We start from the raw sequence: 16,786 nt of genomic DNA, 5'->3' as shown, positions 1-16,786 counted from the left end.
AACATCCCTGACATGAATGTTATAGTGAGAAAAAGGAAGCAGTGGTAGATGAAAAGACGGACAGGTGAGTTTATTATTGAATGCTTTCTGTCTGTGGACACTCTCATATCGGTTTACCTTCAAGTTCACTGAACTAAGAGGGTCATTCCAGCATGTGGGTCATGAGTGGCTCCCCTACCCAGCAAAGTGGAGAGCAGGGAACTGCCCACCTTAAGGTGATCAATAACGCATCGACAAGCAAGGCACCAAGGTGCCAAAGCACTCGGTTGGCAAGTGCAGCCATTTAAAACCCTACTTTAATCAATATAACTTCAATGCCAGCTGTAAGATTGAACAGAAAAATGTTGGCGAAATACAGTTAGGTATCAAGAGGCGATTTTTAACTGAACCAATTTATTAAAACCATGAATTTGCTTTCAATTTAACTTCAAGACCTGGTGCATTTTCATGTACTTTACTGGTTTTACATGTATCAGTGTATATACATAATATAACACTTACAGACACATGTTGTTGGTACCCTTTTATCTAACTGTAAGTGTAGTTTACAGAAGTATATTCTATTTCAATTTTCTTTTCTTTTGGGGGGGGGGGGGGGCGGAATGCCGAGCCCGACAGGCATTAAGAAATTTGTGTCCGAGCCCAACCCAAGCCCGACACAGTTAAAATCTCATTTTTTTCTCATACTAATGACACAGACACATGTACGTATGTTTGTATGGAAAGCCCGCTTTTATTAAGCAACTGTAAGCCAATGTAAATTGTTATGCTCACTGGGCTGATGAGCGCATCAGCGCTGATGAGTGCATCACCGCAGTGAGCGCACACACGGGGCAACAAGCGCATGTTAACACACACACAGGCGCGCACAAGAGGCCCAATCATATAATTGAAATAAAATGAACATAGGCCTACCAAAAATGGCCCAAGCTAACAGAACAAAATCCCAAAAATTCACACAAGAGGTTCTGTGGACCTATAGGTCTCTTAATGAAATTCAAATCAAGAGGAGTGTTCCCAGCGAAGTAAAATTAACGTTAACACAAAAGCAGTTTATTTAAATGAAAATCACTCTTACCACTTTCCTCGAAATTATGTATAGGCTACTAAACTACAACATGGGATCTATTTACATAATCGATCCATCAAAGTTTAGGCTAATCCATGTTCTTATGCAAAAAAAGGATTGCATCAACGGCGGATGGCTTCAAGGCTGTCCTCTGCTCAATCATCCTGCCAGCAGCGCTGAAGTTGCGCTCACTGCTACTGCTGCTGGCTGGAATGGCAAGGATGCCGCGGGCAAGGACACTAAGCTTCGGGTAGTTGAGATGCTGATCTCTCCACCAGCCCAAAACATCTCTGTCGTCCTGCATTGCATGATTTCGAGTCGAGTACTTCTCGACTTCGTCTGCGGCGGCGGCATCTGCCACAGGTACATTTTCCCACTCCTCAAAGTCAACTGCAGCCTTCTTGGGCGCAGGTCCTTCTCCTTCAGTGGCGGCCTTCTCGGGGAGGTCACTGAGCGGTCTCCGAACCTCCAGGTGAAAGTTGTCTCTCTCTGAATGGGACATGAAAGGGAACATTCGGAGCTGGCTATATTTAGGCCAAAGGAAAGTTGTGATTTTTTGGAGCTCTTGGATCTGCACTTTACGCAAGATCCAACTGAGATGCCGCTCGCGGATGATTGATAGGGGCTGTCAGTTGTCTTTCTGTTGCAGTGACGCTTCAGTCGCTCAAACCACAGAAACACCAGGTTTATGGTTGGGTACTGGTCCCCTTCAAGTTCACGCTGGGCATCATAAAATGGTTGCAGGAACTCGACAAGAAAGTCAAGAACATCTGGAGATATGATAATCGATCCGCCAGCTCTCTGCACGGTCATCCAGTTTTTCGCGCATTTCTTCATAAACCAAGCGGACAGAATTTAAGGTCAGATATACCGTGCTAAACCTTGTGTCTGCCATTTGGATGACATCTTTTGACAGCAAAGGCTACTGTCAATACGGTGCTTATCATTTTAAATGCTTGTGTCACAAAATGGCAAGTGATGGTCATGTAACTTAATTTGTGGTAGTCCTCCGTCCACATATCCGTTGTCATTCCGATTGAATTCACCTCAGTCAGAATGTCATTTAGCTGCTCAACCAGCTTTGTGCGTTTCTCTGTTGCCAGCTCACAGCTCCGTTTTGACACAGTGGTGGGGTCAGGCAGTACGTCCTGCGCTGCCACTGAACCATATGTAGCTCCGACGTTAATATGCTCCTGGGCCAACTTAATGAAACCCCCTCCTTCAATGGAATGAAATGGCCTTATGTCTTTACAGCAGTACTCCACGCATTTTTCAGTCAGTTTTTGTTTGGCCTGCTGAGGGATTTTTCTTGAGGTACTACTAGCAAAGGCAGTGATGCTCGGTTGCTGTAGCCCAGGTGACTTACAAACGAGACGCTGCATGGAGAAATCCAGAAATCCCAGTCCTCTTGCTGTCATATTTCATGACAACTCCACAACCCCTACATTGAACATAACCAACAGGTTGGCCTTGACAACTATGTAGAAATACTTCCACACAGTAGACTTTCCTTCATTTTCAGTGGTTTTAAAATCTCCTGAGGCCAACTTCTTTTTAACGTCTTCCATCGTTGCGCTCTGAGGCTCAATGCGCTGCGGCATGTAGCCTACCTGATATGCACGTTTTCACGTGTCAAAACTATAAACAAATTTCCGCAATCCGCACACAAGAAGACGAATGTCAGGTTAATATTTTAAATGTATTTTAATCACATAAACGAACCTTTGCATCAAGTGAAACAGGCCCATACATAATAAGCTGTTGTAAATTTTAAATGTTCAATGCCTTAGGCTATCGTGCTGATGTGCCCGAGCCTGACCCGAACCCAACCATAATTTCTAAATATCTGTCCGAACCCGGCCCGTCGGATACCGTCGGGACCAGTCGGGCTTGGGTCGGGTATCCATGCCTTAATACAGAAGTATATTCTGAGATAAGCCCAAGAGGACAGTGAGAACGAGGAGAGAATTTTAAAAATGCTTAAATCAACTTATTTCTTTCTAAATTCATTATTTAGGTTTTAATCTCCGATAAAAACGAAGTTGTTCATTCAATTAATCAATCAATTTAGAAAACTGTATGTGATGTAGCTTAAGGAAATTAAAAGCCACCTGCAGTGACCTCTGATGATTTATTCCAATAGAATAGAAGAAAGGTTCTGTGAGAGCTTCCCTTTTCTAATCTGTTGAGAGGACAGGTGTGTTTTCTCCATTTTACCTTTTTACTGATGATTAATCAACAACATGCAGTAACTTGTACTTTGCAACAATTCACTGTACTGGCAGTGCATATCTGCTGAAAATTAAAATAGTTCTGACAATTCAGAATGGAACAACAGAGTGAGTAGAATATTAAAGAAGTCAGTTACATTTGTGGCAAAATGTTTGATTGCTGTTTTTAAAGGAGTGAGATCAAAGGACTGATATCGATAGTTACGAATTGTAACTCCAGATTCTATGAGCATAGGGATAGCCCTCTAATAGCTGACGCTATTGGGTGTAATCCCTTCGCGCATGTGCAGTTGCGAAGATTTTCTTTCCCGCCCTTGCGTCCAGCACGGGTCTCAACTATGTCCGCAGATAATGTATATAACATGAGCGGACCCGTTGTTCATCTCCCAACATCAGCATTTTCTTCAGCCAATGTTAGTGGAGCAGGTGCCCACAGCCGGTGGAAAGCCTCCTCCGCGTGGTTGCCATGAGGTGGAGGAAAAAAAAACCTTGAGGGAAAACACCCTCGACCGAAAAGAGCTTGTTAAGACTTTCGGCGTGAATGAAGGGTTTGGCTATAAGGTGGCTGCGCTCCCATCCCCTCTAATAGAGAGGCAAGACGGTGAAATCGACAATGCGCATAAATCACTCACCCTCTTTGCTGTCGTCAGAGCGAGGAGAAGTGCTGTTTTCAGTGACAACAACCTAAGAGAGGCTTGTGCCAAAGGCTCGAAAGGGGGTTTCCCCAGAGCTCGAAGCACCAAGGTTAGGTCCCATTGGGGTGTGAGAGAGCGTACAGCGGGCTTCTGTCGTCTGACCCCCTTCAAGAAACATTTCACCAGGGTGTGCGCAAAAACTGACCTCTCTCCATAGCCTTCGTGGCAGGAAGAAATGACCGCTGCGTAGGCTTTGACTGTAGACGGAGCCAAATCATTATCCACTAATGTTTGGAGATAAGTTAACACGAGGGGCAGGGGACACAACGTGGGCTCTGCACCTTTTTCCACACACCAGCGTTGGAAAGCAGACCACCGCCCTGCGTAACACGCCGTAGTAGAGGGGGTTATGGCCCCTTGGATAGTACGCACAACGGCAGGGGGCAAGCCTAATTTCTCCAGGCGATCCCACTCAACAGCCAGGCCCACTGCCACTGGCTTATCACCGGGGGGTGGGATATCGCGTCATTCAGCTGTGACAGTGCGTCCTTGCACCACAGCAGTTGCCAAGCGGGCCCCGCCAGTAGCTGAATCAGAGTCGGGAACCAGGAAGCGCTCGTGCGCTCTGGTGTCACCAGAATGACTGACCGGTTCTCTTCCTGGATGCGTTCCAAGAGGCGAGGGATCAGAGGGACCGGGGGAAAAGTGTATAGGGGGGCTCTGGGCCAGGGTTGGTTAGAGAAGGCGTCGACCCCGAGGGGTGGATCGTCTCGCGTGTTCAAGGAGAACCACAGTGCGCACTGTGTGTTCTCTTGTGAGGCGAACAGATCCACTGTCGCTCTCCCGAATCTGTTCCATAACATCTGAACAATAGTGGGATGTAATTTCCGCTCGTTGTCAAAGGGCCCCCCATCGACATTAGGTCCGCCGTCCGGTTCAGGACCCCGGGGATGTAAATCGCTCTGAGGGACAAAAGGTGACTGTGGGCCCATAGCAGGAGGCTTCTGAGTATTTCCAACAGCCGAGCCAAGCGCACGCCCCCCTGACGGTTTATGTACGCTTCTGCTGTAATGTTGTCTGTCCGCACGACAACATGTTTCCTTGCTATCACTGGGGCGAAGTGCATCCATACCTTCAGCACCGTTGATAGCTCCAGGCAATTTATGTGTGGGAGAGGGGAAGCTGTCCATCTCTCCCCCACTACCTATGACTCGCACATTCCCCCCCAGCCGGTAAGGGACGCCTGTGTACACTGTCACATGTGACGTCACTATGCCTAGGGGAACTCCGGCCGTCAGGGTCCGGGGGTTTCCCCAGTACGCCAGGTCCGACTGAAGAGAAGGAGGAACGGTCAGCATCCGCCACTTGTGGCGAATTGGGTCGAGGTGCAGACGATGGAACCATCTCTGAATCTTTCTCATGTGGAGGAGACCCAGGGGGACTACCACGTGGCTCGCAGACATCATGCCCAGGAGGTGCATGACAAACAGTGCCAACACTGTTGAGCGAGGCGTGAAGCGTGACAGCATCGAGCTCAGTGCGTCCAGCTTTGGCTCTCATGATGGACGAATCCATGTCCACACGCAGATAAACTATTGTCTGTGCGGGGACCAGTGAGCTCTTTTGCCAGTTTATGGCAAAGCCCAGTGTCTGAAGGTGCTGCACAGTTTCCAAGGTGTGGAGCGCAGCCTCCTCCCAGGAGGGGGCCAAGACGAGCAGATCGTCTAGATAAAAAAGGACTCTGATGCCTTTTTTGCCTAACGGCTGGAGTGCCGTCTCCGTGCACTTGGAAAACATAAGGGGGGCCAACGAGTAACCGAACGACAGTCGGTTGTACTGGACCTTTGTCAGCAGCTCCTCCAGCTCTGCCTGAGATGACATAGTTGTCTCCAGCACGCCAGCAAAGCGAGGTGGGGGGGAGGCGAACTGGAGCGTGTAGCCCTGTGTTATTAGCTTTGACATCCATGAATCCATTTGTCAAACTGCTCCATGCTGCGCTGTGCTCTGCGAGCGGGCCTGCGCATGCCTGTGTGTTGTCTATTGACATGGTCAGCAGGGAGTGCAGATCCCATTCCGCCGCTGCACGAGGCGTGTGGCCATGTCGCGCAGCCCATGGTAGGGCTTCATCGAAAGTTAATCAGTTAAGACGGGAGTGGCCAATGGGTCAGAGCCCTTCTCCTCCCGCTGGGTGAAACACGGCACGTTCCACGCGCCCCGTCTTTGCCAGTGTCGCTGCCGCTTGCGGGGTGGCTCGGGGAGTGGGTTAGACCAGGTGGGGGCTGCCCGCATGGTTTTCTGGCCCCCGTGGAGCCTAAAACCCGACTCTGTGTCGCCGTGAACCTGGGTAAAAGGCGCGTAGTGGGAAACCGGAGCCTTCAGTTTCCCGGGCTGGGAAAAACGCCTCCTCCACAACTTGTCGAAGCTCCGAGAAGCTCGGCCACAGCGGGGCTCATTTGGACAGCGGCTCCTGGGTATAAATATCTCCACTCAGGAGGCCGCGAGCAGAGGCTGGGAGTTCAGCCGGCATCGCTATGCCTCTTAGGTCCGCCGCTTTCCTGATGATGTCCAACAGGTCCAAAAAGAGAGCCTAGGAGGTGGAGAGTGGCAGAGGGGAAAATCGCTGAGGCGATTCCCACTGGCCGTTCCGTGGACAGGGAGAGCCGCAGTGGGAGGGCGTCGACCCCCATCTCAGGGTCCTGTCTTCCCAGGGGGGAAGAGGGAAAACCGGCGAGAGAACCGTCTTCTGGGCGAGTCGAGTCGTCGGACTCGAGCCCGTCGAAGAGGTCCACTTCCGGCAGATCCAGGGTGTCAAGTTCCGGTCTGCCCAGCTGCCATCTCCCTCACCGTCGACCTGAAGCACGAGAGCGGCAGACGCCCGCCGTTTTAGCTCTTTAGATGCTGAGCGGGCAAGAGGCCGGAGGTGAGCGCCGCCTTGGCGTGATCGGGACCGAGGCAGGACTTGCAGCAGCAGTGGAGATCCTCCGGCAGGATGTAGCCAGTCTGGCAGCCGGGGCAGAGGCGAACACCGCTGGAGGTAGAAGTCTTCATTCTGCTAGCGCTGAAGAAAAACTGGCAGATGAACAACAGGTCCGCTCATGTTATATACAGTATCTGCGGATGTAGTTAAGGCCTGTGCTGGACGCAAGGGCGGGAAAGAAAATCTTCACGTCTGCGCATGCACGAAGGGATTACACCCAATAGCGTCAGCTCTTAGAGGGCAAAGCCTTACGAAATAGTAAATCGCAATGCATTGAGTATTAGGATTTGTCCAGGAAATGTTCATCCTAGTTGAGCACAAAAGATGGGAGGTAGGGTGAAATAACTAGCTGCAACCACGAGTGGAAAATTACACCTTTCAAAATTGTCTTCTTTACATGTTGTATCATGTTTTCTAAAAAGATAACCCACAAAACATCCAAAAGTCAGCTGGGTTTTGCTCAGAGTAAGAAAAGTGTGAAAAGCCAGCAATTTTACAGTGAAGACAGGACATGCGAGATGCTGGTGCAGTTACTAAACTGATTTGGCCATAAAATAGTTCCAGTACATACGATGTCTGCTTATTAAAACCACATTTAAATGTTTTTTCTATTTCTGAACATGTTACATAAACAAGATACAGTGTTTAAACATGACCGCTGTGGAGTTGGTGGAAGGCTTGGCTCAGCTAACTGCCTCCTTTTGCTTTTTGTTTGTGTGCCAAGTTAAACTAAGCACATGAATGCATGATGACATTGATATTGATCTTATTAACAGCAACAAGCCCGTTTCCTATATTGTCACAACATTTCTTTAACCCTAGGTAGAGACAAAATGAAGGAATTCTTATTTTTAGTAAACCACAGGTTGCTCTCCCTCCTCCTTATCTGAATTATTTATGACCTTGTAGAGTAACAATATTTGGAAATGTCAAGTGTGTTTCATATCCCATAGCACATGGCCAGGCTGACAAATAACAAACCCAAGAAGCAACGAAAGGGGAGAGCAGCCAAGGCAGAATCACAGGGAGGAAAGACTAATTAAAACAAATCATTTAAAAAGTATCTGAAATAAGTGAAATTTACAAGTATGCACATTCCACAGACAATGTTCACAGACAACCTCTGTAAACCCTCAGGGGGTTAAAAAACAACTACTTGACAACTCGCTGAAAACAGAGTAAATTAAATTAAGATATTCATTATCAGTGTGAGCATCTTATTTTAAAGAACTGGTTCCCATTTACTTCTAATCTTAGCTCTACAACGAAATCCTAACAGTGCATGTGACTCTTACACATACAAATGAAGAAAAATAAGATTTCCTCACTATCAATAAATATCCTTTAGTCCTAACTACAGCAATAGAAGATCCAACACTCGTATGCACACAAACAATGAGTCTGCTGACCAGTAGGGCCTGAAGCCCACCTGTATTCAGCTTTACGCTCCATCAGTCTGGCAGCAGCCTATTGTTGTGTGCCCATCCCAGTGTCCCCTGCTCCAGAGGCAGTGGAGACTACAACAGCTTTCCATGTGTCAGTGTGTTGCACTAGGAGCCCACCAGACAGCCAGCCATTTATTAAACAGCAGAGTCAGAGGGAAGCAGCAGGTAACCTGTAGCTGAGCCATGAAAACTCACAGCGGCTGTCCAGGTAAGAGCCCGAGGGCAGAGAGAGAAAGAGAGAGAGAGAGGCAGCTGAGAGGAGGTGAGCCACAACAGAGAAAGAGAGACGTGGAGAGACTGGGGTCCCTCTCATTTTTGAGGAGCAACATTTTCCTTTTGAAGAAAATATTATAATTTCTAGAAGGAACTAGAAATTATGGTGGGCATAACTTGCAAGTAGTGCTGTCAGTTGAATGCGTTATTAACGGCATTAACTCAAACCCATTTTAACAGCGTCAATTTATCAATCGCAAGATTAACGTTCTTTTTGGCATAGCAAACTTTGTAGTTTTTTTTCACATGCTGTTGCAACAACTAGTAACGTTAGAAAAACTACAACACCACACTAGCTAGACCGGAAACAAAACAACAGGCACGCCGCACACACTTGTTTGGGCTTGCGAACCGGCCAAAGAGTAGTAGGCTAACGTTACGTTTTGAGTGGATGGCGAGCGTGAGACGCCGAAATGGATGCCAAAAAGATTCTGAATGGAAAGTTCACTTTTAAAAAGTTGCCAAATGGTTCCATTGACAAGACCAAAGTGATTTGTGTGTTTTGTCGTTGTGAACTGAGCTATCATCGCAGCACATCCAGTCTGAAATACCACTTGATGGCCAAGCACACAGCTGATGCAAATTCTCCGCCCCCTCGTCAAAGCCAGGCGACAAAAGCACAAAGCAAGCCGATCCACTTTTCCATGTTGATAAGAGCATTAAAATGAGAAAAAATTATTGGACAAAAAGAAATCTAGGGACATTTAGAATAGATACAAATGTGCGATTAATTGTGATTAATTGTGAGTTAACTATGACATTAATGCGATTAATCGTAATTAAATATTTTAATCGTTTGACAGCACTACTTGCAAGTAATAGAAATATTCATTAAGTGGATAATTGTGTGCTGTATTAGTTGGTCAGGATCCTGCTGTGACATATTCTCTGCTAAAAATTTTCAAATTTGTTTTTTTAACATAGAAAAACAATCGCCAACTATTTTGATTATCGACAAATCATTAAAGTAAAATATTGTTTTCAACGTCTCAAATATGGACATTTCCTGCTTTTCTCTGTTTTGTATCATATTAAACTGAAAATTTTGGGCCGACAAAACAAGACATTTAAAGCCATCATCTTGGACGTTAGGAAACTGGGATGGACATTTTTCACTATTTTCTGACATTTTATACACCTAACAATTCATTGATTAATTCAGAAAATAATCAGCAGATTAATTGATCATTACAATTATCGTTAGTTGCAGCCCTAAAATAATAAACCAGGAGATGAACATATATGGCAAAGAGGTGAGACTGACAGTGGCTGAGCCAGCTTGCGAAATAGGAAAATAAATTACAATATATTCCATAAAATGATAATAGTGTGAGAGTCTGCCTGTGGTGCATAAAGACTGCAACTTTATGGATGGATAGACAGATGGATGGATGTACTGTATTTTGGAGAATATAGTTCCACTTGACTAGATCCTTTCAACCATCAAAGAGAAGGAGTCAGACAGATATCATATAACAAATGCAACTTTTACTCTAGTTCTTGAGGATGTCACAAGTTCAACACTATTTATATTATTACCATTAAACCACGGGCTAAAAATTCTTAATGCAACAGCACATAAATTGACTAGCACATAACAGAAATATTAAAGTAACAAAAAGTTACCTGTTGTAGTTTGCCAGGTGCTGTTCCAGCTGTGTTATCCTGTTGAGTTTGTGGAGGAACCACTTGTCTATGAACGTGAGCTGGTGGATCTGATCAACACTCATACCACTGTGGAGGGCCTTAAAGGTTGAGACATGAAACATACTCAGCATTACATTTATCATTTATTATCAAATTCAGCATTCATGCCCCTTATGGGAGCATTCTGAGAGCTGACATCCAATCGGTTTCACAGTACACAGGAACGGGCAATCAGAGCGGTCACTGTAAATAATGTTTTTATCCGTTACTTTTTCAAGGACTCCTTCAGGTAAAATCTATTGCAGCAGGAAAAAAATATTACTTTGCCAATATTGGCCTTTTATGAAAAATCTGATATCAAGCCAGTCTGTGTCATTAACCTGTTATATGACAGAGGTTCTGCCCTGACAACAGCTTGTAAATATGTTTTATCATTTTAATATTAGATAGCTGAGAGGAATCATTCCAGGTTAGCGTGGGAGGATTTTGCTTTAAACTTGCAGTGAAACCTACCTTGCCCTGTAAATAAGGGGCTTTTAATCAAGCTGCAAGTGATAACTACTGTGTCTTATGTGATTTCAGAAGCAAATTCAGATGCAAACAGATATATATGCTGAACATATATAACAAATGTTTAAGGGCCATGCTAATGTTTTGGTATTTTTAAATGTGTTAATGATGCCTGAGCTGCAAAACCTGAGAATTTAAATATCAGCAACAGAGAATTACTTCCAATTTATTTTCCTCTAGTGTCTTCTATCTTTACTACTTACAGTGTATGTCTTAAGATAACTGTTTAGGAGGGTAGGTGGTAGGGATTATAGCCTTGGCTGTCTTCATTTTTTTTCCTACCATGACAATGAAATATTGTCACAAATGGTCTGGCCCTAAGACATGTAGGTTTCAAAATCTGGAGGGCAACAGAGAGGTTAGCTGAGAGTAACAGTGACTGTGCTGACCACCTTAAGGCATTATAGCTGGTGTTGGATTGCTTGGAGATAAGATGTGGGTCATTAATCCCTAATGCTGTCGCCATTTCCAATGATCTCACTCCATATTCAAGGGGACAAATATATCTCCACCGTCGGGACACCAAGCTCACACAGTTGGAGGTTTTGACACTGAGGTGACCTCATTCTGCTCCTCTTTCAGCTGGTGATAAAAGCATGTTCAATTGCTGGACCTGTAGATGTTTTTGACCTTGCAATAGTTCATGCAACGTCTCGGTGCTTGAATGATGGAGCTTGACCCTGTATCTAGATGTGCTTGTGAAAGCGCTGTTTCACCTTCATCTGATTCTATGAGGGAAATAAAAGGCTAACAGCACTGTATTGGGCAAGCACAAAAGCAGATTTTGCAAAAATATCTTTCAGATTTGGAATCATCCTCCCCCACGTTTGATTATCGAACTGACTTTGACCACTTATTTAATTGTTAATTGTTAATCCTGGTTTTTCAAGTTATTAATCTAAATTTTAATAAAACAAGCCTTTCCACACAATAAGGTATTCACGACTAAGCATGCAGGTAGGCCATGGATACATTTTGCTCTGCATTTCATGTTTTTCCATAATTTCACTTCAAATGTGATTTTAATGAGAAAACTGTAGTCAGTGTCATTCATTATTTACGCTATAAAAGATTAGTGTACCTTGGCAAGGGAGAATATGCGGGTAATGGAGGGCACAGCCAGCTCCTGCTCCAGGTCCTGGGTGTCGGCCCATGCTTTCTTGAGTGGCAGCCGGGGCACAAAGCCATCCACTGATGGATGACACATCCTCAGGGCCTTCTGCACACTCTCTTCAAAGGTCCGGCCAACTGCCATCACCTGAATCCAGAAGAGGGAGATGCATGACAGAATAATATTGGTGTGTGAGTGATGAGTGAGTGTTTATCCGTGGATCCTCCCCCACCTCTCCGACACTCTTCATGGCACTGCCTATTTCATGGGACATGCCCTGAAAGCGGTCCAGGTCCCAGCGGGGGATCTTAGTGACGATGTAGTCTAGACTGGGTTCAAAGCAGGCTGTGGTCTTCTCCGATACAGCGTTCTTGATCTCTGGTAGGGGGATACCCAAAGCCAGCTTAGCAGCAACAAAAGCCAATGGATACCTGTGAGACATGAACCAAGGGACAGGGAGACCCAAATCAACTAGTGGTTGAAGTTTCTGTACCAAATAAACATTATAAGCATGATCATAGCACTGTATTGATCCTGAGATATTGACTCCTATCCTTTGTCCTACTGAAAAGCGGAAAATATATGTTTGATGTTTACTGTAACTATGTTTAATGTTTTGATATTGTCCAACATGTTGTACCAGCCTCCAGCAGTGGGCGCCTTCTGTTTGTATACATGTATTCTCTCACCCAGTAGCTTTGGATGCCAGAGCGGAGCTTCTGGAGAGCCGAGCGTTAACCTCAATGATGCAGTACTCCAAGGACGACGGGTGTAGGGCATACTGGATGTTGCATTCACCTATAATGCCAAGGTGACGAACCACTTTGATGGCCGTCTCACGGAGCATGTGGTACTCCTCGTTGGACAATGTCTGGCTTGGTGCCACCACTATGGAGTCACCTGAAGAAGGAGAAGAGGAATGATTTAAAGGCTTTAAAACAGTATTAACAGTCTCTGAACTTGGTTTTGGTTAATGAAATTAAACATCACATAAAGCAACAAAAGCCTGTTTCTCATTTGGATTTAAAACAGGGAGCAGCAAAAATCCCATGTAAAGCAGTATAACCCTATACTGTACATCTCCACTTTTTGTTGTAAATGTTTGTTTGTGCAGTTTACTGTTTTTTAGAACATTTAAGAATATACTGTACATCACTTTATTTATCAAAAGATCAAAGCTTGTATCGTCTAAATTAGAATTCTCTATAGTAACTAACTTTTTTGAAATTAGCGACAAATTTCTGCATAACAAAATAATTTGACAACTGGCACTAGAATCTGTTAAAAAACAATGTATGGAAAGTTTTCATCTATTGCTATACAGGAGAAGCTCTGGGGCACATGTACATGTCAAGTGTCTCAGTCTGTTCAAGTACTTTGGCTATGAGAACTAAAGTGAACAAGAAGGCTAAAGTTTTCAACCCAAGTATTGACTCTCAATGCTTTTCTTGAACTACAGTAACAAGACAAAGATATAACACAAGGACAACAGCTGTCAGAAACATCTTATGTCTTGCCATGTGCAGAGTGAACAACTTGCTCACACTGAGAAGAGCAAAAAGAAGTTGTGCTCATCCTGAAGCAGAATGTTTTTTGAGGACAAAAAATAATACTACAATAGCATGGCAGTCTGAAGACGAACACATCAGTATGTCGTGCATGTTTTAGTACCTGTGTGAATGCCAAGTGGGTCGAAGTTCTCCATGTTGCAGACGGTGACGCAGTTGTCAGCCACGTCTCTCACCACCTCATATTCCACCTCCTTCCAGCCCATCAAAGACTTTTCCACCAGAATCTGACTGCTCATAGCCAGAGCCTGCAGTACAATATGCACAAAATATTATCAGTTTAGGTGCTGCATGTCAGCATTAGCCTTTACACACCTGGTAAACACAATAACATGAAGACTTGCACAATACAAGTCAATACAATAGCTTGACGATGTAACTAATACAATTGGAAAGTTAACAATCAGTGGCAGTAATGTTGCACACTTGCTTACTATCTACTTATTACCCATGCTTAATCATTAAAAAACTGCAATAAAAACTATATGGATGTAATGTAAACATTGCATGTTAACACTCGCATCCCCCCTCATTGGCTGATCTTGAGCCACTGTCTAAGTTTATGTACATTAATTAACTATTTTCTCTAATGGTTTAACATAATAAACACATTGCCCGAATTATATTTTTTTTACTTATTTTCTTTCCAGTGAAGGATACCGTATGTGGCATAACTCCTCCATGAACCTTAATGTAAACCCAAAGGGTCATCAAAGGAAGGTAACTTTTTTTTTATACGTGCACAGTCAAACAGATGGCTGTGTACATAATGTCCAAACAACTAAGAAAAAAATTACTTTAACAAACTTAACATACATAATGCAATTTACTACACCCACACACCATGAATTACAGCCTCAATAATGATCACAAAGTTGAACAAACACCTCTCAGACTCATTAAAAACTCAACCTCATAGTTACATATACTGTAGCATTTATTTTAGCACTGTATTGGATTGCATGAGTGTTATTGTGTTATGGGTGTTATTGTGCCAACTCCCCTATATATTTTGTAAGTTCTAAAGCACAACATAAACAACATAAAAAGTTACTTTCTAGATAAATTTAAATAAATTTGCTTTGTGTTTTGTTATACATGATTGTAGCTACAATTCATATAATTTTACCTACAGTACAATGTAGAAAAATGTGTGCAAATGGTATAAAAACATGAAGGTAGGTAACGACACATATCTTTTCCATTTGTTGAAACTTGGAAGTGCTTGGAACAAAATGTGCTAACCTGTTAGAAGGACATGTACTAACAGTTTGTACTGTTACACATGCAATAGATAGGAACAAATGATACTCTTTTTGATTATGCTGAGGACATCCGGTCAAAGGTTTACCTTGGGTTTGGGTTTTCATTTTGTATCTTTGTCAAAGATTAGACAAAGACCTTGTGAACTAGATATTTGCTCTGTACCTAGCACTAAAAAGTGCAACATCCGCTGAGCATAACTGGCAAAGAAACATTTGCCATTGAAACTTCCAAGTGAAACAAAAAATAAATAATTCTAAATGCAAGACGAGGAAAGCAGGACATACAGAATGGCATAAAACATTATGCACCAATCTAAAAAAGTCTGGCGCACACACTGTTCATTTTGCAGCCTGTGATCACAGATTATAACCAATTCAGCTGTCAGACATAGTGCTGGATACCAGACAAGCACAAAAAGAATGTTGCTAAGCAACAGCAAGCTATTCCCTTCTTGGCACAGCACCAAAGAAACATATCTAAACAATTTTAAAGCTTTTATCTTTGTGCCGGTTAATGTTGTAAACACGGGTAAAAGTATGAAACTAAGAAAGTTTGTCAGTAACAGTCTGAGTAGAATGCTTCAATTGCTGATTTGATCTGCACAATCAATCATATGTAAAGAGAAGAAATTACACAGAAAAACAAATAATTTTGCCTCCACCATCCCTACACTGCACTGTTTATTCTGACCTTGTGTGCAGTTTCCTCCAGCTTTTCTTTGTTGGCACACAGACCAGACCCCAGTCCTCCAAGGGCATAGGCAGATCGCAACATCACAGGGTAGCCAATCTGCTCTGCAGCTTTCAAGGCATCAGATACCTCAAAGATACACACAAATATTATACTGCATTTTCCCTGCTCAATACTTAAATACAGAATTTATCTACACTGTATACACCATTTGTCTTACAAAATGTACAGAAAGAGGAAGATATTCCTTCTTGTTATTGGATCCTTACCGACTTCACAGCGAAACTGGGTGCAATCTTCTCATTGATCTCATTCAGTTTGTCAGCAAAAAGCTGTCTGTCCTCTGTGGCCATGATGGATTCAACTGGGGTTCCCAGGACCTTTACCCCGTACTGCTCCAGGACACCACTCTGGAATAATTCAACTCCTGAACACCACACATTCCAATCCACACAGATGCATGGTTAAAGTGGACATATTATGTTTTTCCATATTTCCTGTCATATCTACAATGTTATAATGTTGGATTTTTTAACGTTAAACGCTCTTAAAGCTCCAGTTACAACGTTTTTTTCCACTCTCGGCTAAGTATTACGCAACTCTTTTTAAGCTACTACGATGTTAATATTGTCGCGTGTAGCTACATGCTAACGGCAGGAAAATATGTCATCTTGACCGCCAATTTTGTTAAATTCTCCCCAATTCCAGGTCACATTACTCCTAATACATTTTCTGTTATGTAGTATTTGGTTTACAAGCCTTTATCTGCAATTTTTGATGGTAGAAAGTGCTGCTATGCTCTATTAATGTGTTAAGTTCTCCCCAATTTCGGGTCGCATTACTGCTGAAACATGTCCGATTGGGTAGTATTTGGTTCAGAAGCCTTTATTTGCTAACTAGTAGCTCCAGCTGCTAGTAGTTAAACAAAACTGGAGCGCAGCAGAGATACCAGGAAACACGCTGGCCAATCAGAGCAGACTGGGCTTTTTCGGGAGGGGGGCTTAAAGAGACAGGCACTCCAGCCGAGCGTCTCATACAGAGGGTGAATATAGGTGCAGCAGCCAAGGGCAGTATGAGAAAGTGTTTTTTGAATATTAAAGCATGTAAACATGTTCTAGTACAAACACAAAATACACGTATGAACCTGAAAATGCTATATAATAGTTCCCCTTTAAACATACAGGAAATCTAAAAAAAAATAAAATTAAAAAAACTCATCTAGACACTCAAGTTGGTCGAAAAGTGGAAAATGTCTCACTGAGCATTGCATATGCCACTATTGTCAGTCCAAGTGCCTTGCACAG

At 43.6% G+C, this 16,786-nt stretch overlaps 1 protein-coding gene across 1 annotated transcript in view; it reads right to left on the bottom strand.

Annotated features, from left to right (window-relative positions):
- The window catches only part of cps1 (carbamoyl-phosphate synthase 1, mitochondrial), a 33,821-nt gene that overhangs the window by 3,821 nt on the left and 13,214 nt on the right, over positions 1-16,786 (bottom strand). The window contains exons 15-21 of the mRNA XM_036004153.1: positions 15,752-15,909; positions 15,483-15,611; positions 13,630-13,774; positions 12,648-12,858; positions 12,191-12,389; positions 11,929-12,105; positions 10,257-10,375 (exon numbers count right to left, since the gene is read on the bottom strand). Coding sequence (XP_035860046.1) covers positions 10,257-10,375; positions 11,929-12,105; positions 12,191-12,389; positions 12,648-12,858; positions 13,630-13,774; positions 15,483-15,611; positions 15,752-15,909 — 1,138 coding nt within the window. The remainder of the gene's footprint in view (positions 1-10,256; positions 10,376-11,928; positions 12,106-12,190; positions 12,390-12,647; positions 12,859-13,629; positions 13,775-15,482; positions 15,612-15,751; positions 15,910-16,786) is intronic.

This window comes from Sander lucioperca, chromosome 8 (assembly GCF_008315115.2).
Source record: "Sander lucioperca isolate FBNREF2018 chromosome 8, SLUC_FBN_1.2, whole genome shotgun sequence".
Taxonomy (NCBI): Eukaryota; Metazoa; Chordata; class Actinopteri; order Perciformes; family Percidae; genus Sander; species Sander lucioperca.
The sequence above is the reverse complement of the archived record's forward strand: the minus strand, read 5'-3'. Positions and strand labels throughout refer to the sequence as shown.